Source organism: Amborella trichopoda, chromosome 13 (genome assembly GCF_054954075.1).
Source record: "Amborella trichopoda isolate Santa Cruz 75 chromosome 13, AtrichopodaSantaCruz75HAP2 v2.0, whole genome shotgun sequence".
Classification (NCBI taxonomy): domain Eukaryota; kingdom Viridiplantae; phylum Streptophyta; class Magnoliopsida; order Amborellales; family Amborellaceae; genus Amborella; species Amborella trichopoda.
Genome location: NC_142348.1, coordinates 18,549,531 through 18,570,155, shown reverse-complemented (window position 1 = coordinate 18,570,155; position 20,625 = coordinate 18,549,531). Strand labels below are relative to the sequence as shown.

At 35.1% G+C, this 20,625-nt stretch overlaps 1 protein-coding gene across 4 annotated transcripts in view; it reads right to left on the bottom strand.

Annotated features, from left to right (window-relative positions):
• Positions 1-3,025: 3,025 nt before the first annotated feature.
• Positions 3,026-20,625, bottom strand: part of NHD1 (sodium:hydrogen antiporter 1) — a 39,924-nt gene continuing 22,324 nt past the window's right edge. For 2 of the 4 annotated variants that reach the window (XM_020667040.2, XM_006843949.4), the window contains 7 exons: positions 18,473-18,649; positions 16,883-16,989; positions 10,387-10,507; positions 6,852-6,913; positions 6,443-6,745; positions 3,754-4,048; positions 3,026-3,421 (listed from right to left, as the gene is read on the bottom strand). In XM_020667040.2, the coding sequence (XP_020522699.1) occupies positions 3,302-3,421; positions 3,754-4,048; positions 6,443-6,745; positions 6,852-6,913; positions 10,387-10,507; positions 16,883-16,989; positions 18,473-18,649 (1,185 nt within the window). In that variant the 3' untranslated portion in view covers positions 3,026-3,301. The remainder of the gene's footprint in view (positions 3,422-3,753; positions 4,049-6,442; positions 6,746-6,851; positions 6,914-10,386; positions 10,508-16,882; positions 16,990-18,472; positions 18,650-20,625) is intronic. The other 2 variants (XM_088855366.1, XM_088855365.1) reach the window with 1 other exon arrangement.

Below are 20,625 nucleotides of genomic sequence, written 5' to 3'. Positions count from 1 at the left end.
TGAAAATACCTCATGTGTTTTGATGAGGGAGTTTTTTCACATTAAATGGTTGTCAATTGGAGTGAAAAAATACATTGAGACCAAATGATGTGAAAAAACTCAGGTTACGTAAAATTACTTTTACAGAAATATTTTCATGCGTACCTAACGTATCCTAATAAGAAAATACTTTTATAATAGTATCCATATTTCCCCATAAATCCATGGACACCTCCAGTATATACTGCCTTCAAATTGGCTTGGCAGAACATCCGTCTATCTATCCACATAAATGCATATCCCACCCGCTTCAGATTGGTTTATAGCTTAAAAGGGACCGAACCAAACTTTTGTAGCAAGACCCCCTTATTTCTCCACCCATCCCATTTAAGGGCCCTGTTTTATCAGATCTCCTCTTCCCCCATGCGCACAACCAAGCGCCACATAGCTGTTATGATGGACCACAGCAAATTCAATGGAAAACTCAGCCCACTTGAACAGCAAAATTGTATCCACCTGCATTTTAAAGGACTGTAACATGCAAAGATGTTAACATGCAAAGATGTTAACTTTGGTATAAAAAAATCACACTCGTCTTTAGTCATCAGATGTGAAATTTGATAATTAGAAATATATATTTCCTTTGCAAACAATTATCTTCAAGCACAATTAGAGGCACAACTTGAACGACTCAATTTCAAAGCTGATTGCTACGGATGATAATGAACGTTGTGTACCAAAGGTGTAGCTCAATTTTAAAAGCCGCTATGACCCAATGCCTGATCTCTCATAGAAAGAGAGAATTGACATAAATGGGAAAATTCTCGAGGTTCATCCAACACGTTCCAAAATTTACAGCAATTAGGTTGCTTACTGCATAACTTGATCGTGAGAAATTTCACATGAATCCAATGGAGTTAGATCATCAATGCAAGAAAAAATTAGGAGCACAATATTACAAAATGGTAACTTTTTTGGCTCAAAGTTAGGACAACCACCCCCTCTTTTGGCGGCCTTTTTTTCCTTTCCACACTCACCTGTCTGGCAACAATGACGGATAGGAGAGAGATCCCACATGTTTTCAAATATTTTTATAGAGCCAATATAGCATGCTCCTATGAGAGCCACGATACCTAGCTACAATGATTTTTTTTTTGGGTCTAAAATTTTGGAAACTATATAGTAATTACTATCTGATTAATTTAAAATAAAAATTTGAAGTTTGAGTTTTGTGATAATTAGACCCAGCCATTCAAAAATTGGACGGCCTTTATTCAATCTTGGAGCATTCATTTTTCTAATACATGGAGATATTATTTTGGAAAAGTTTTTTGTTCAGATTATTCTAAGGCTTATAGGGATTATATCTCCAAAAATTGCGATCTAAAAAGTATCCTAAGCATACATTTTGCCGACGGACTAAATAGACAGTATACTCCTACAAGAATAAACACTTATTCTCTTTCTTCTTTAGTGATCTTTGCTCCTCGTCCTGCCGGGTGTTGAAATTGCCAGAAAGTTTTGGCAATTGCATCAAATAATAAAGCGGCGCCAAAGAGGGGGGTGCTCCTAGTAATTTTGACCAAAAATGTACAAATATTATAATAAAGGCATTGAAATAAGGGTGTGATTTCTATAAGGATGCAACCTTAAACAATTCAATTAAGGCGCACCTTAAAATTTTATCTTAACATGTAATTTTGTTATAAAAAATTCTTAATTTTATCTTAAAATCTCTTTTCATACCTAAATAGAAAATTTTAAATTTCAAAAATAGTTAAAATCAAGTAGATCTATAAATATATGAAAATCTTGAAAATAGACAGTCGAGATAATATGTTGCGAGATGTACTATTTCCAAAACTCAAAAACTTTATTTTTTCATTTTTATATATCTCAATATCGAGATGATCAATTACAAGGTTTATTCAACATTAAAACAACATTCCAGATAGATTTTTGAGGTGCATTTGTGATTCTACATTATATGAACTTTTCCTTGGAAATACTGCACCTCCATAGTTTTCCCTCAATTTTCAATATCGATGACACGCCTGTGCATAATGGAGTCAGTCAGTGCCCTCTAAATTCATTATAAATATCTGAAGGTTTACAATAAAGAATAAATACAACATACTAATGTGGTGCCCAATTTTCATTGGCCACATCGTGCCTAAACAATCTTTTATGGATGCCGTTTGTATAGAACCTAGGCTCTAAACAATCAAATTAAAACTTAACTTCAAATGGTATCGAAAAATATTGTTTCAATATTGAAAATCTTTGTGATAGCCTTAAAATATATTTTTATATTTATTTATAAAGTTTATGGCAAGCTTTCTATGCATCCCCTACAGCATAAAACTTATATACTTCCCCTTATCCAACCGTCCATTCTGAATGAAGGGCTAAGATTGTCCAAATCACAATATCACATCTTTACACTATTTTATTTTTAATATTTTTCTATAAACTATTTTGACACCAAATTTTGGATATCCAATCCTCTATTAAACTCGCACTAGCGAAAAATATAAAAACAAATATTTTAAATAAAATAAAATGACTAAAATACCCCCTAAAAGTTTCAAAAGGTATTTTGGTCATTATATTTTATCGAAAATTTATTTTTAATATTTTTTATAGGCACACCCCAATGAAAAGATGGCACGTACCAAATTTTATATTCATACAATTTGTATAAAAAAACTAAAAATAAAATATTTTGAGACGTCGGATCTAAGATCTAACGGAGAGTGGCTCTCTTGATCAAAATTGGACGGCTGGATGATAAGGAAAGCATAGATCTTCTATGCTGTAAGGGAAGTATAGAAACATTTCCCTAAGCTTTGAAGCTTAAAAAATAGTGTAGATCGACATATCTGTGAGAAATTGAAAATCTTGAAAATTGATAGTCCAAAAATACATTACAAAATACATTACTAGCAAAACTTGCAATCCATTTTTTTCGATTGTCCATGCTTCTTGATGTCGAGATGATCAATTTGAAAATATCTGAGCATCAAAACAATCTCTTCTAGTGGAATTTTTGAAGTAGGCTCAAATTTGATTGTTTAGAGCCTCGGCTATATAAACTTTTCCCATCTTTTATACTAGATACAACAAACTACAGGTGCATGTACTCTCTCTTAAAATACCTGTGCATTTATTCTCTCTCTCTCCCTCTCTATTAAGGGAGACGTTACACCCAAATTTGTCTTCCGTTTTCTGAATGTCATTTCCTTCCAGTAGCGCCTTTCACACTTGTAACTGTGGTCACTGCTCGTTCTGCATATTTATTGCCTAAGTTTAAGCACAAACTTTATGAGCTAGGCAAGAATGGGACTTGAGCTAGGGTTGTTTGGATAGAGTCATGGAAGTTATGTGCCACTAAATACGCCACAATCCCAGCAGTATACCCTGCAAAAGCAAACCCGCTCACCTGCACAAAAAAACCCCTGCCTCAATTAGAACACAACACAAGTGACATCCAATTTATAAATGTTGAGGAAATATGCTAACAGCCCACGAACTTAAAGAAAAATCACAGTCCATTAAGTCTCATTTTTGTCCATTGATACGATGGGACTGTGATGGAGAATGGGATCCATAAGATTAGGACATGACCCCAATGTTGGGTGCCAATCATGGATCCTCATCAGTGTCTGTTTCAATGGTTTGTGATGACCCAAGTACTATTATTATTCAACGAGTCCATTAGCTGATGGTATACTTTGTAAGTTCTAGTCCTCGAAAAGAAGTGGTAGATTTTACCTTCCTTAGATACCAAAAGAAATCAACCTTCTCCATTCCCATAAATGCTACACCAGCTGCCGAGCCAATTATGAGCATGGACCCCCCCGTACCCGCACAGTAAGCAATGAGCTGCCAAAACTCAGCATCCATTGGGAAAGAAGAGAGGTGGTACATTCCCATAGTGGCAGCAACCAATGGGACATTGTCAATCACTGCCGATACAACACCGATGGCACTTGTGATCAGTACTACATTTGGTATGTGGGCATCCAGATAGTTGGCCAATTCTCTCAGGATCCCGGCAGCCTCAAGGCTGCAAAAACCCACCAAAATGTAGGCATTTATCCTCAGCATGCAAACTAAACTGCACTAGAAGTTTTCGGCAGTTCTCAAGGAAAATCTAGAAGGTATCTGTAATCTTTGACATGTAACAAATTAGGACGCAAATTTTGTTGGTGACTTTCCTTTCCATCAATGTTTTTGCTATTTCAACCATATTTTTTTAATCATTCGCATTATATGGGTGGCAATAAAAAATCCTCGCTGACTAGAATTTCCAGCCATTTTTAAGGGTGGGAATAGCAAAAACATAGGCCCAAAGAGCAATGCCTTTCATTAATTCAAGTATCAGTAGATATTAGGAATCAAATTTTAACTACAGGAAATTGCATCATAACATGAAACCACAAGGGCCAATAGAATGCTAGCATCCACAAACTAGCAATTACAAGTATGTAGAGATATGATATACCTATCTCCCAACATCTCCACAAGTTAGAACAGTTCCACTAAAATCTCATCTAGGAAGCTAAGTGGGATTAGATATTTAGAAGCCTTTTCTACCTCCAGTTGAATAATTCAGAATGGGCTACAATGCCTAAATCTAATTTAAGAACTGTAGTAGCTAGCCGATTATCAATTATACTATTGAGCAATGGTTTAAAAACCGGATCGGTGACCCGGATCGGGCTTTTCAAAAACCGATCCGGATCGGCGAATCGGCGATCCGGATCGGAATCGGGTGAATCGGTCAGAATAAAGCTTCAAAAAAATCCGAAAAAATTATTAAAATTCATTATAAATATTGGTTTTTAGGAATTCAATAAAAAATGAGGGTACTCCATTAAGAATTTTCATGTTTTTGAATGAATATGCGAATATTGATATGTTCTTTCCCTGCATGAACCGCCATTCAGCATTTAATTTACAGTATTTCGTGCTCATCCCTACACTGTTGCTGTTGGGACTCGATATGTGAATAATATGGCTGGGATAGGGTGGCCTCAGAATCATCATCTCTCTCGTTTTCTCTTTGAATAATATGGATTAAAAAAAAAAAAAAACAAATTTTCAAAAAAATCTATCATGGATTAAAAAAAAAATCACAAATTTTCAAAATATTCTATCATGGATTACAAAAAAAAATTCGATCATGGATTAAACAAAAAAAATCACAAATTTTCAAAAAATTCAATCATGGATTACATAAAATTCGATCATGGATTACATAAAATTCGATCATGGATTACAAAAAAAAACAAACAAAAAAAACAAAAAATTCAATCAAGGATTACAAAAAACTCTATCATGGGTTACAAAAAAAGCAAAAAACAAAAAATTCAATCATGGATTAAAAAAAAACAAACAAACATTTCAATCATGGATTACAAAAAAAAAACAAACATTTCGATCATATATTACAAAACATTCGATCATGGATTACAAAAAATTCTATCATGGGTTACAAAAAAAAAAAAAAAAACAAAAAAATCGATCATGGATTACAAGAAAAGAAAACAAACATTTCGATCATGGATTACAAAAAATTCTATTATGGGTTACAAAAAACCAAAAAATTCGATCATGGATTACAAAAAAAATCTATCATGGATTACCAAAAAAAAAAAAAAAAAAAAAAAAAAAAAAAAAAAAAAAAAAAATTCCGTACGGAATCGCCGATTCACTGTTCGGACTCGCCGATTCCGTACAGTGAATCGGCGATTCACTGTACAGAATCGTCCGGTTCTCTCTAGAACCGGACGATTTCCGATTTTTGGACGATCCGGTTCCTTTTTCACTATTTCCGAGTCGAACCGGGCGAGTCCGGTTCGACTCGGCGTTTTTTAAAACGCTGCTATTGAGCATTACCCCACATGAAGCATGAAACCTGTATATTTCAAATGCCCTTGACACTCAAAAATATATGATCTGGCAGTTTAAGGCAGCCGATATCTAGATGTTACCGTTCTACCCAGGTCTCATTGTGCCAAAGAACCTGCCATTTCCTAAATGCATGTATGACAATGACTTCAGAAACTTCATGTGGTTAAATCCAGGAGTAATCTATTCAGGCAAGTACTCATATCACACTACAGAAAATGACCTACATAGATGATGAAATAAGATGTGAAGGCTTCCACACGTTATGGTGTGCTGTCCCCAATTCTGTCAAGAGCTTCTCATAAGAATAGAGATAATAAAGGAATTACACAAATAATGTCAAACTTCCGAGAGAGTTAGATACAAGAGGACAAAGTGAATGTACAATAAAATGCAAAAAGAAACATCAAGATACATTAACAGTCCAATGAATTGATTATTCCTTTTACATATTTTTTAGTTGGAAATGGTCATTGTGATTTTACATCACAAGTAAACCTACTTTTAAATAAGATGGAAAGACCCGAAAGAGGTCGAAATAGTTTACCTGCTCACAGAGAGTAGAATTCCAAGAAAAAAAAGAACTCCTTGTGTATCGATCCGGGATAAAGCTTGTGGTACTTTCAACGTTTGCCTTTCAGATTCCCCATAATGAATTGCATCAGTCAAGATCCAAAGGACTCCGAGTCCTAGTAGTATACCCATGTAAGGAGGAAGACCTGTTATAGCCTTGAATATGGGAACAAACAATAATGCACCAATTCCAACACCAAAAACAAGCTGCCCTCTAGGGGCCATTTGCTCTGATGCCAAAACATCAGGAGATTCCTGTCCCTTACCATCAACTTCACTGGGAATCAAAACAAAAACATTTAGATCCATTTTCTGTATGTGAAAATCTTATATCAAATTTGAAGTAGTCAGAAATCCTGGTAAATATGACCAAGACCTAATACCTGGTAAGAGACATAAGGGCCAGAGGGACAGCCAAAGAAACTACTGCAGGTATAAACAGATTCTGCACACCATCATAAACTTCTATCAGGAATCTAACATTAGCCCAAAATAATGTGGATGAATTAAGCTCGATGTGGAACAAGTAATAAGCATCCTCTAACTAAACTGCCTGAATAGAGAATCACTACTTTGATGATTATAAACAATTCCACTATGAACTTTAATGGATATTGTACAAATAAAACAGTAATTGTACTATGGAATTTGTACTTAACCGCTCATGTTGTGGCATATTGGCATACAAAGGTAACTTTAATAAACCAGTGTAAGAACTTACTAGAGTATGGAAATCTAAGTGGTCAATGTAAAAACTCAGTGACCACTGATTAATGGCAAAAGTCTATACTAAAACTGCCTCTTAATTAAACAATTGAATTCAATGCCTATCCTGAGACCCGAACCCATATTTTAATACAAAACAGAGGTCCCCCTTGGACCGTTTAAGCATGTCTGATCCCCCCCACCGTCCCCCCCCCCTCTCCCCCCCAACACGCACAACGAAAAAGGAAAAAAAAAACAAAGCACACACACACCCCTTCAGCAATCGTAGAACTCCACTTCTCTTTGATTGTCCCTTTAATGAAACAGTTGACATTTTGGATCCAAAGATGCTCTGCATTGTCCCTGATGCTTGTAGATTAGCCCGTCAATCCAAACCGTACACTTTATGGGGGCGCAGACATCCATTATGCGTCAAGTTTGCAAAATCTACCTTCTTAAATAGTAGTTCCTTCTAGCTTTAAAATGAGTCCACAGCCATATCAAAATCTTCCAATAAATTTCCTGAACTTGACTAAAGATATGGCAAGAAATTCATTCATCAGCACCACATTCTGAATGCAGGGTGTTAGCCCTAATAAAAAGAAACCTATTTAGCAGTATTTTATAGATATAAATATAAATATTCTCTTTTGAATCACGTGAGCATTTAAAAGAAAAAAAAAAGAGTTAATTCTGAATTTATAAAAGCCGACAGAGCATGTGCCTCAGGGAACACACAATCAATAGACTTTTGCACATTCACATTATTACTTATAGTATAACTTTGTTTTATCTTATATATATTATAAAACTTTTTATTAATATGAAATATTTTTTTCCTCAGAAACAAAACCACCAACCAAACCTAGTGAAGCTAAACTTTGTCGACATGTGGATCCCAACCTAACTCTATTATATCAAGCGGTTGCCAAGCCTACTTCCTGAAGAATGCTGTTAGGCATTCCCAAAATAGGGAGCTTCAGCCACAGGTAGATCCCATGCTCCTGCTCCTGCTCCTGCTCCTGCTCCTACTCCAGCCTCCGCACCTGCTTCCACTCCCAACAACAAAAGATTGGTTATACAGATGTGTAGAAGCAGAATTACGAAAACCCAACTCGCAGAGTAAGTATTGAGCCAAATCATGTCACACGCAGTAGACAACATAGCTCAATTGGTATTTTGGTTTAGCACTTGAGTGAGCAACAATATTTTATTTGTCTACAATATGCTGTAGTAGATTGATGATCAATAGGACATCCAGGCCAATCTTCATCAAATGCCCCAAAACCTCAAGGCCAAGGTTATTGCGAAATAGAAGACCACGCCCAAATGCTGCACATATCGAAGAATTTGAACAATGACATCTAGATGTGTAGTTCAAGAAGCACATATAAATTGGCTTACAACACCAACAACAAATATGATCCTAGTAATGGTAGATATACCAGCCACTGATAGAAGCCAATGTCTTCTGAAGACTCGTCAGACATGAGATCCGGTTTGCAGGTTAGCATCTGCTGGTGTGTCAGTTGTGGGGTGGTTAATCTTCCTATCTCATAGAGAAGATCTATGATCCATTTTGCATGTTCTTTGAGAATTAAGATACATTTATTGATTAGAAACTTCAATTCCCAAGAAACACTTCAATGCACCAGGATTTCTAATATCACACTGTTGGATCACATACGCCTTAGTGTGTCTACCCCTTTCGGAATCATCATTAGTGACTGCTATTTCATCTACATGAACAAGCATTAAAGTGGTCCTAGATGCCAAATGGTGAACAAACAAGGAATAGTCAGATCCACTACACAGGAAATCAATAAACTTCTCTGCTGAACCTATCAAACCTCGCTTCGGGAGATTGCGTGAGACCATACAAAAATTTGCAGAGATGGCAATGGTCTCCCCAGAATTGGAGGTCACTACAGGTATATTTCCTCATTCAGATTTCTATGAAGAAAGGTAATCTTCAAATCAAGTCCATAGAATGGCCAATTCTTGTTCATTACGACTTCTAGAGAAGAGCTCGAACTGATCCCATTTTGACCACTGGTACAAAGGTTTCTCCATAATCTACTTCATGTGTTTTAAGTGAAGCCATTGTTTTCCAATGGACTTGATGCCTCTCAATGCTATCATCAAACTTATACTTCAACTTGTATACCCAAACAAGATTTTACAACCTCCTTCCCAGTTGGTGATTCGACCCAGTGTAGAGAGTATGCATTACATGCATTACGTTTTTTGTTTTTCTTTCTATTTGTGTAACAGAATGTTGTCATTGAATTATGATATAACTACAAAATAGTTTAAAAGGTATTGGAACCCTATTTTCCTTACAGGCCTTCAAACCATACATGCCTTGTCCCCTTGCTCTCTGCTAGGGTTTCCATCTTATACCATGCAAGCTTGACAGATAGCTTCAAAACATTTTGAAGGTAGTAGTACGCAATTTTAGATTCTCAAATTCACTATCGTATAACAGATCCAAACAACTACTAAGGATCTCATTGCCGACTCCTAGTGAATCTTTTAAATTACTGCTACATGATCCCACTCAATTAGGCTCCATTTCGATGGCCCAACAACTCCATTAAAGACTGTAGCTAGTTGGAAATAAGTGGAAAACAAGCTTATTTAATAGGGTTGTGAGCATTGTGGTGGAGTATTCTAAAGAAGCGGGGATGGAGAGGCCCATACCATCGAATACTGGAAAGGACCAAACTTTGTTCTGCCTATCTAAGTACGCAGAGGAACAAATAGACTTATTTGTTAAAAAAAGGACCAATCAAAACAGGTTCTTTTGCAATATTCCATGCAGATGACTATTGATAGTCATCTGTTCTAATCAATAATAATCATTGTGTCCACTTCCATAAACATATCCTGTATGTAGTCAGAAAATGAAAAAGGCATTTGGTGTGAAGAAGATAAGTTTCTCAGTAAGGTTTGAACTATGGCATGTTTTGTGGAAAAGTAAGATACAAGCAGGCATTCACATTTCTGATCATTCCTCTCACTCACTTATTTCTAAGTAATGCCGAAAAACAATAATGGAAGAGTAATCAATATTGGGCACATCAGTAAAGTAGATACATGGCAAGGCCTATTAGATTAAAATATGTGGACCCGACAATACGAGGAACTGTTAGTACTAAATGAATGACAAGGATAGGAGGTCAGGATTGATTTAGACTGATGGGAAAAAACCTGTATTGTTTGCACCGTTGAGATTTGACCATGTATCCATAACATCGTTGTTGTAACATCACCAATTGGAGTCCAAGCCCCACCAGCATTCGCTGCTATCACAACAACAGCTCCAAGAAATCTGTTGACAAAATAGAAAATACTTAAAGAGAGACAAATGTATGGAGTCAACATTACAACAATAATATTTATCCTGATCCTAGATCAAATATGTTGGGGGACTAGTCCGCAACTGCTTCACATTTCAAGACCATGGAGTACTTTCTTACCGATAAATGCTTTGTGATCATTATATCAGTGCACGGAAAACAATAGCAGGGCAAACAAGTGTATCTCCCAGATGGAACTTCACTTATCAAAATATCAATTTGTCCCGGCAACCATTGCAAATTAAAGAGACGATTCAATAATTTCCCATATATTCTTATTACTATACTAGAAAGGATTCAACTATGTACTGATGGATATTCAAATAATGGGTGTTAGAAAAGAAGTACACCAACAATGACCCACAAAGAGGACGATCAGAAAAGGGTGTTAAAAGCCCCACATGGGAACTCCATGCCACATTACAAGACACTCCAATCCTAGACATAGAAAATGTCAATCTTATTCTTGTGAAGTCTCACATAGAATTAGAGCTGCATGCGTAAAGTGAAGATGTGCAACAGGAGTTTTATGTGACCGCCGCACAACGATGAAGCTGAAGGGAAAATTCTATAGGACGGTTGTGAGACTAGCTTGCTTTATGGGACAGAATGTTGGGCGGTCAAGAAATAACATGCCTAGAGGATGAGTGTAGCTGAGATAAAAATATTGAGAAGGATGAGTGGTAAGAAAAGAAAAGATAGAATTTGAAATGCATACATTCGAGTGAACTTAAGTGTGGCTTCAATATGCAATAAGATGAAAGAAAGTAGACTTAGGTGGGCTGGCCATGTGCAGCGCATACCCAATACAACATCGGTTAGAACGTGCGATTTTGTTCATGTGGAAGGCTTTAAAAACTCAAGAAGAAGGCCCAAGAGAACATGGATGGAAGTAGTGAGAAAATATATGAGGACTTATGATCTTACTGAAGGTATGGCCCCTTGATAGAGCAGAATAGTGGAACAAGATTCGTGTAGCCGATCCCAATTAGTTGGGACAAGGCTTTGATGATGATGATGATGATTAGTCTTGTCATTTATCTCATGCCTATTACATTTCCTATATTTAAATAAATTAATACAAGTTATTTAAATAAATTAACTATTCCATAATGTTAAGATGGATATTGGTCTTATATTTTGTCTATGTCACTTGTCAACAAGTTTGAGGGTATTTTGTCATATTACAGGAGTATTTGCGTACCTTATGTAAACTAGCCATGTGAATATGGGTTTAGTACCTTTTTCTAATCAAGAGAATCACACACGATTTCTCTATCTCTGAGTTTAATTGTATTAGAGCTAGCATGAGAATTTTACTCGTCAAATTCTAATTCAGATATCAAGCACACTCTAATTTTCAAATATAGAAGTTGTACATCCGTAACCAACACATTTAATAGACTGATTTGGCATTTTTTTCTGACAACTGTAGCAATTACCTTATTTACTGTAGCATTCAGTACAGTACATATAATTATCCATACAACTTTGTTCCTTTCACTTTCCACAACTCCATTGACATACAACTAAGGGGTGTTTAAAAGGGAATCCAAGTACTAATAAACAGATATGTCACGATTTGATTTGAGGTTTGTGCTTCCAATTCTATAGATCTGGGTTTTTAAGAGTTTGAGGAACTTTTTTATTCATTTTGGCAATACCAATATTCCCTACAAGAAATTTAGCGAAAAAAATCCATTTTCTTGAGTTATTTATGTTTTTTCTGTGGCCTTCAATAATAATTCTGCCAGAACAGAGATTTCCCTCGAGTTGCATGTGTGGATGTTTGATCCTTGACATAGCTTCGTTCTTCAGATCCGACCCACTTAGATCTATTTTGCATTCAAGTTTCATCCTCATCCAGTAAGTATTTTTGGGATATGGCCTTTCTTTGGTTCCATGAAATCTGAATTTTTCAGGGTGGTATGAATTAAATCACAGTTTTTCATGGTTATGTGTCTGCAGCATGCTTGAGCTTCTATGTTTCTCCAACTCTTGACTGGCTTCCAGAGTTTCCTATTTCGTCATTCAATTCAAGTTTCTTTTTGGATATCATAATGTTTATACCATTTTATTTTTGTTGGAAATATTTTTTTATTATGAAATCAACCGCTAGTATTTTGGGTAAATGAAGTCAGCCACTACTAATTTTCAATTAAATCAAGTATATGAAAATAATCTTATTAATTCATTAGACATAGAATCACAAAAATTTGCTCTATTAAAGGCAGTTGCCCCCCTTATTAGCGCAACTGGAGATTTGCAACTGGCAGCACTGCCTCTAAGATAAAACAAAGCTTTACTAAATTATTGTTGGACTATAACTTGCACAATTAAAGTACATCCTAAATACTTAATACTTCACTACTTTCGAAAGTGTCCCCTTCTAGAAGGAACTTCTATTGAAAAAACCCCTCTTCAAAGAGCCATAATTTACTAAATAAATTGCGAAAATAGTGACAAAGGATAGAGTATTATCTTCCAATGTCAAATTGTAATATAGATAGAAATTATATATTAGTCGCTATAGACAGAGAGAGAGAGAGAGGTGTCTCTTTTTTTCTACTTTAACATCCGGTAAGAACCTTTTTGTGGAGTTTGGAAAGGTGTTGCCCCAACACCTTTTCAAACTATCCATTTGTGGTCCAGAGGACCACAACTTCCAAATTTAAAATCATTCAAACATGTGTTCCATTAAATTACCAAATAGGCCCCCGATATTTTAAAATTACAAAAATAATCCAGAACTTAAGTCTTTTGAGGAAATATATCTTCGTCCAAATTATTTTATGAAAATGGTCCAATATCAAAGTATAATTCTCCAAGACCTTTTCAAACTATATCCATTTGTGGTCTAGAGGACCACAACTTCCAAATTTAAAATCATTCAAACATGTGTTTTATTAAATTACCAAATAGGGCCCCAATATTTTAAATTACCAAAATAATCCAGAACTCAAGTCTTTTGAGGAAATATATCTTCGTCCAAATTATTTTATGAAATACCAAATGGTCCAATATCAAACTATAATTTTTTAGGCGTTTTCAAATCCAATTTCACAAAATATTTTGAAATAATCTAACAATTTTGAGCAATGAAACCAGAATAGATAATTCTAATGCCGGTTTTCCGTATGAGGAATTATATTTTAGGTTTTCCACATTATGAGAGAGGTAAGCTAACCAGCGAGGATTGACCAAGAGGCTCCATGGTACATTCATGATAAAAACCTTTACTTACTAAAAACTCTAAGGTTGTTGCATGAATAACTAGTTTAGTACTTCAGTAGAATTGAAGATTGGAGCTGATTTGACAAAATTCAGAACCACGAGAGTTACACAGTTGCATGTCGAAAAGAAATATCAAAAGACTAATTATGAAAAATGACGAGCAGTTATGAAAAATAGTTATTTCTTTTCGACATGCAACTGTGTAAAAAGACTAATTATGAAAAATAACTATTTGCACCATAGTTATGTACTGCTGCATGAGATTAGCAAATGACTTGTCAATCATAACAACGTTAGAAATGGCTATGTACTACTGCATGAGATTTTCAAATGACTTGTCAATCAGAACAACTTTAGAAATGGTTCCGATCCAAATAGGTTGAACCAGTGTTTTAAAAATCGGCGAGTCGAACCGGACTCGCCTGGTTCGACCCTGGAACCGACACAACCCGTACCAGTTCCAGTAAAAAACCGTGAACCGCCCGGTTCTAGAAAAGAACCGCCGGTTCCCATCTGATTCTACCCGGTTCAGCCCAGTTCCCTTCCGACACGCGTGCGACACGTTTGAGGTTGCCTCAATATTTGTACACAAATACTTTGATTCATATTACATAGGTATTTATATACCAAAGTTAAATACCCATCTTTCGATGTGGGATAATTCCCAAACATCATTAAATGAAATAGGAATGTAAATATATTCTATTAATCAGCAAGTTACAACCACATCTGATGAGGTGGTGTGGTGGTTAAGACCTTTGCTTCTTAATGTGATGTCACAAGGTCGAGTCCCCCCGTGAGCGTTACATTTTTGTGTTGTATAGTTTTTGTTGTATATATTGTATAAGTATTTTTTTAAATAATATAAAAAACATAAAAAATAAAAAATAAAAAAAGTTAATTTTTGTTGTATATAGTGCTAGAATTATTTTTTTAAATAATATGAAAAGCATAAAAAAATAAAAAAAAAAAGTTTATTCTATTTGAAATCTCTATCTTTCTACTAACAATCTCTTTCACTAAATTTATCATAGAAACTTAAAAAAATAAATTTTTGAAAAATTGAAGTGTTATTTCCAAAATTTGTACGTATTTTATTAATTTTTATATTGATAACCAAATCTTTTATTTTATCTATTAATTTTTACATTATAAATCATGTAATGTACTATTTTTCTTACAGTTGTCAATAATACATTTTAAATTAGATAATATTATAAAATATTTTTAATTTGTTATTATTTGTCTAATAAAATAATTATAAAATGTCAACTAATAATTATAATTTCATTATATAATATTATAATTAGTTAGGTTTTAATAATTTTGGATTATAGTTAGTTAGGCTGTAATAATTTAGATTTTTTTAGCGGATTAGGGTTTTTCGCCAAAACGAGATTTTAATGGCCATTCTTTCATTGATTAGTCTACTCTTTATAATAGTCCATGTATAATTATATATTTTATCTATGATATTTCTATGATTTTTCTTTTATGTGATGCAAACTTAATGGTTAACATAAGTTTATACAGGGAAAAAGCATCTCAATATTCACAAATTGATGAAAAAAATGAAAGTTAATAATGTAGTACCCTCATTTCTTATTGGATTCCTAAAAAACAATATTTATAATGAATTTTAATAAAATTTTCGGATTTTTTTGAAGCTTTAATCCGACCGATTCAGCCGATTCCCGATCTGGATCGGTTTTTTAGGTGCCCGATCCGAGTCACCGATCTGCTTTTTAAACCATTGGGTTGAACCATCCAATTGGATCTTGTCATTAAATAAACCAGAAGAAAAAATTAATGGCAGAGTAGAGAAACCCAGTAGCAAAAGAAAGGACCTTAGGAATTGCAGATAGACTTGCAGCCATATCATTGCAGGATTGCTAATGAGAGGAGTCCTCGCAAAATATATATATATATAAGCATAGCTGCATAGGTCTGAAAGAATCATGCTGCTTATTAGAAGTCCAATGGTAAGACCCCTCAAAATACTCAGCATATCATTCACAGCTGCCAACAAAATAGAATGGACTCTGCACCTCAGAGCCCATGATCGGACACGAGAACAAATGCATTCCCGGTGATTTCACTGATATGCATGGTCGTCCTAAGGAACTACAGATATAATATGCCTCGCAACAGGCCACTAGGTATGGGCATCAATAAATTAAAGTCAACTGCAACCAGAAGGTTCCCCAAGCAATTCTATGGATGCATCAGAACTCTACTTCTGGAAATAAACATCAAAACCCTTCCTTATTGCAAGCCTTCATGGACTTCCACCCAAAGTGCAACTATTGGCTTCCATAAGTAGAGGAAATATTCATCGAAACCTTGGTGCAGCAAGACTTTCATGAACTTCCACCAGAACTCCAAGGACAACCATACAAATCTCTTATATGCAAGCAAACCCCAAATGATTCAGGTCTCATTCCACAACCTTATCCTTGAAAGCAAACTCTAAAAGTTCATTTTTCTTCTGCCAAAGAGGCTGAAGAATTCCACCTTGGCTACTTCCCCGAAGAGAATCTGAATCTTGCTTTCGGGTTTGTCTTTCGGTTGATCAAGGTGTTTTGACCAAAGCAAAATTTCTTTTGTTGCTTCAGTTGAAAGACCCGTCTTTGGCAGGAACGCTTGATTGATAACTCGTCTTACACACATACAAACACACACACAACACACACAGAATACTTGCGATAAGTATACTTGTTTCCAGTCTAGCCCTGTATGCTTTCTATGATCAATAACAATGTAAGAAGCCATCTGAACAGGCCAAGACATTTATCCCAAGTATTTTAATAAAGCAAATGTTTAAATGCACTCAAGGATTAGGTATCAATGTCAGAATGCACAAGGTAAAGATAGGACCATCAATACTTCATAATTGTGTACAACTTAAACTGATGATAGAAGGTAACAATTGATCAAATACTAAACTGCAAACTACATCACATTCAGGTCCAAATGCTTCATATATCATTATGTTTTCTATAGTGCATTTCCTCTGATTACAAATTCAAAATTTTGGTTTTCTAAGGCTATATTTAATAGAAGTTGGCATGTAGGTAGGATTTAGGTGATAGAAAGAACAATAAAGCACATACTTCCTGTATTCAGATGGAGGTAAAAGTTTCCGCAATAATGACACCATCACAATCGTGGTTGTCAAATTGTCGAGGATTGCACTGAGAAAAAATGTGACAAAACTAACCTGCCATACACATAAATATCTTCATTAACTCTTATAGCCCACACAAACATTTAATGATGGGTAACCCCAATAGGAAACTTTTACAGAACAACTTCGAATGTAAAAACATGATTGCATTAACTACAGCCAGGAACATAAAACAAAGGACCAATATGGCTTATAAAAGAAAGTAGAAAGACTACTTAAAAATAAATAATAGTGTCCAAATTATAGCTTCTGTGTGTACAAATTCTTTCATGTTTCTCTTAGATTGTAACCCCTCTAAGAATCTATAGAACCCCACGATGTCGAGATTAGCTGGTGTATACATATCAGCAACTTCTTCAAGCAAATCATTAGCTTCAGGAAATATTACATGTTAAGCTCCGATCAGAAGCTTGTTACATCATCAAACACACCCACAAAGGCAACAGGAGGGGCCACCTATTTTTGCAAATATGGTCAAAGCTGAGTTTAAGATAACCATTTGAAGGAACTGAGCTCCACCAAACTTTCAGAGTAGGGGTATGAAGTGTAGAGGAGATCCATCAAGCATATATGAACTATGAAGAAAGGACAACAAATCTTTCATCGTGATTTCACCTTAGATCTTACTGTGAAGTTCAATGACAAGTGTATAAAGCCTCACATGCAAGCAGGTTAATATACCAGATGCATCTTGACTCCAGTATTCAATTCATGCTACCTCAAATGGAATATATGAAATGCTTTCACGCACAAGAAGGAACTCAATTCCATATTTTGAACATACCAAACACAAAAAACGGCTTTCTTTACCAGTCTTGATCATGGGAATGCATTAGTAAGATAAAGACAAAGGGATGCATCAACTTTTGGAGATTTTGGCTATCCAGTATGCCTATCCAACCTTGATCATGGGAATGCATTAGTAAGATAAAGACAAAAGGATGCATCAACTTTTTGGAGATTTTGGCTATCAAGTATTCCTATTGAAACAAAATAATACATTGGAGACCATAGAAATACATAAAGATTGGGAGTAACACTTCTTTAAGCATGTCTTAGCTGCTATCATTATTTGGCCTCTATTTAATGGCACAGTTTTGCTTCCATAAAAATGAACGACTTATTTCTTTGCGAATCTAGAAAGACAAATAGCAGATTTCAAGTCATCAGTCGGAAATACATAAAACTTTCCTCATAAACAGGAAGCAAGACAAGCACAAATTAATCTACCAGAGTGTTGACATCCATAAAGAACATTTGTGAGATGTGCAAGTGATGTACACTTGCAACAGATAGGAAATATAATTCAGATTTTTTTAATCTACTGACAAGATTTCAAATTCTATGGGATTAGACAAGCATGTTATACCTATAAAACACTTAGGTCATGATACAAAACAAAATTAAAGCAAACATGGACATATTTTAGTGCTTTAGAGATTAGCAGGGTGCGCCAAAGATGGACCCTGAAGAATTTTTTTCTTTTTTTGGTAATTAAAAACAATTACGTACTTACCACCCAAAGGAGCGTACGTGGTTTCCGAGTGGTGATATTATCTGTAACCAGCTTGAACCCTTGATGGGCATCAACTATCTCAACTATGGTCATTGCACCAAGCAAGAAAAATACAATTTCACTGACTTCGGCAGAAGCATGAGTCAGTTCATTTACAGCTATATCTGTTGAAGGAGCCTGGAAAAAAATAATATTAATTGTGACCCACAATGAATAAATGAAGCAACTTAATTCTTATGAAATATTATCTAATATCCAAAAGTAAAAAAACAAAGGAGAGTTCAAACCTTGACAAACAAGAAATATCAACATCATATAATTTGTATAGACAACATTTTAAGTTACTTATGTCCATACACTTCAATGAGTCAAAGAATACTGAAGTTTAAGAGTTGAAAACCCCGAGGCATATTTTCACAGAGTGCTGAGCGCATAATCGGGTTGAAAATCCAACAAGGGGTGATTCTAAAGCGGTAGTTAGTGACTCTGAATCAGACATGACATTAGGGGAAGAGATTAGTTTAATAAAGACCAACGCATTTAGTTGCTCCACCGAAATGAATGATATTGATTGTCAATAGGTAAACAAAATTAACCTCAGTCAAGCATGATCATTGATCTTTAACCACAGTTTTATTGCAAATGCATCTGGCATGTGGACACATAATGATGGCGCTGCAAGTCATGGTCAGAACTAATTGTTTTATTTGTCATTGGTTTGTTCATCTAGGTTTCTTTAGCTTAACATGATAATAATTATGTATTTCTATATCACTCAGCAATAGGGGCCCAAACTGCAATTCCTTTGATTCAAACTGAATAGAACTTACCATGATTTATTAATTAAATTTTTGTTTAATTAGTTAATAGAATTGTTATAACAATAATCCTACAAAATATAATTAAATTTTCTGATGATAAAGCACATCAGGATGACTGACAACTATACAAAGAAGCTGATTTTTTTTGGATAAAATCTGCGTTATATACAATTCACACTTTACAACCTCCAAAAGCACATCAAGCTGCTTTATTTACAATTTCACACTTTACAACCTCGAAAAGCCTTAGAGATAGAGAGTATGATCGCAATTAAGAACTAAATGAATCATCTCCTTGGCCTCTTGTTGCCCCTTCAAGTGGCTAGGATCGAACCTTAAGACGTGTGGATCAAGATCCCAGAACTGCAAAATCGTGATCGCGCCCTGAAGTGCTAGAACAAGACCATGAAGGGGGAACGACGCCTAGGTTGGGAGATGATGTAAATCGCATCCAAGATATTTATTGTTATTTATTGTTGGGACAGAATTTTAGGGATATTCATATAGGGGTTAAAAAAGGATTTTTATTTTATTTAGGATGGGCTTGGATGGATTTCCTAGATTGTAGGATTCCATGATCCTATTTTGGTAGGATTGTTAGACAATTAGAAAGAAAATGATGGGCAAGGGTTGATCACGCGAGGGGTAAAGAATTTTCCCAGAAAAGAGGATCTATGAGAGAAAATAGAAAAGTTTGGAAAAGGGTTGATTTACTTGATCTAGAGAGAATTATGTGGGATAAAGGCTTTCTAAATCATGAGGGAAGCTTTATGAAAGGAAGGAAGAGTGGATGGTTACGTGAAGTACATAAGAGGCTTAAAGCTTAGGGGATAAGAAAAAGAAAGAAAAATAATAGGTGGCGATATGGGCACGTGGTGGTTAACGTGATTTAGAGAGAGAGAGATTTTGATGTGGAGGAGAGATAGAGAATCAGTGGGGTTTTTGTTTTAGTTTTTTATGTTTGGCATGTATAAAAGAGAAAGGCTTATGTGTAGAGAGAAATGTGGATATTTTCCAGTTTGTTTGACAGCTTCTTCTTTTCCACGACTTGATTTACAACCACATTTTCCCCTCCATTATTATTGAAATTTTTGCTTGTGTAAGATCAAAAGAAGACAGGATTTAATGATGCAAAAGGAGTCCAGGAAATTAAATCCAGTCTTCTTTTGATCTTAAACAAGCAAAAATTTCAGCAATAATGGTGGGGAAAATGTGGTTGTAATCAAGCCATGGAAAAGAAGTAGATGTCTTTCTTCATTCATAAAACAAACTCTCTTTGAAAAATATCCTTGTTTCTCTCCACATAATCCTTCCTCTTTTATACAAGCCAAA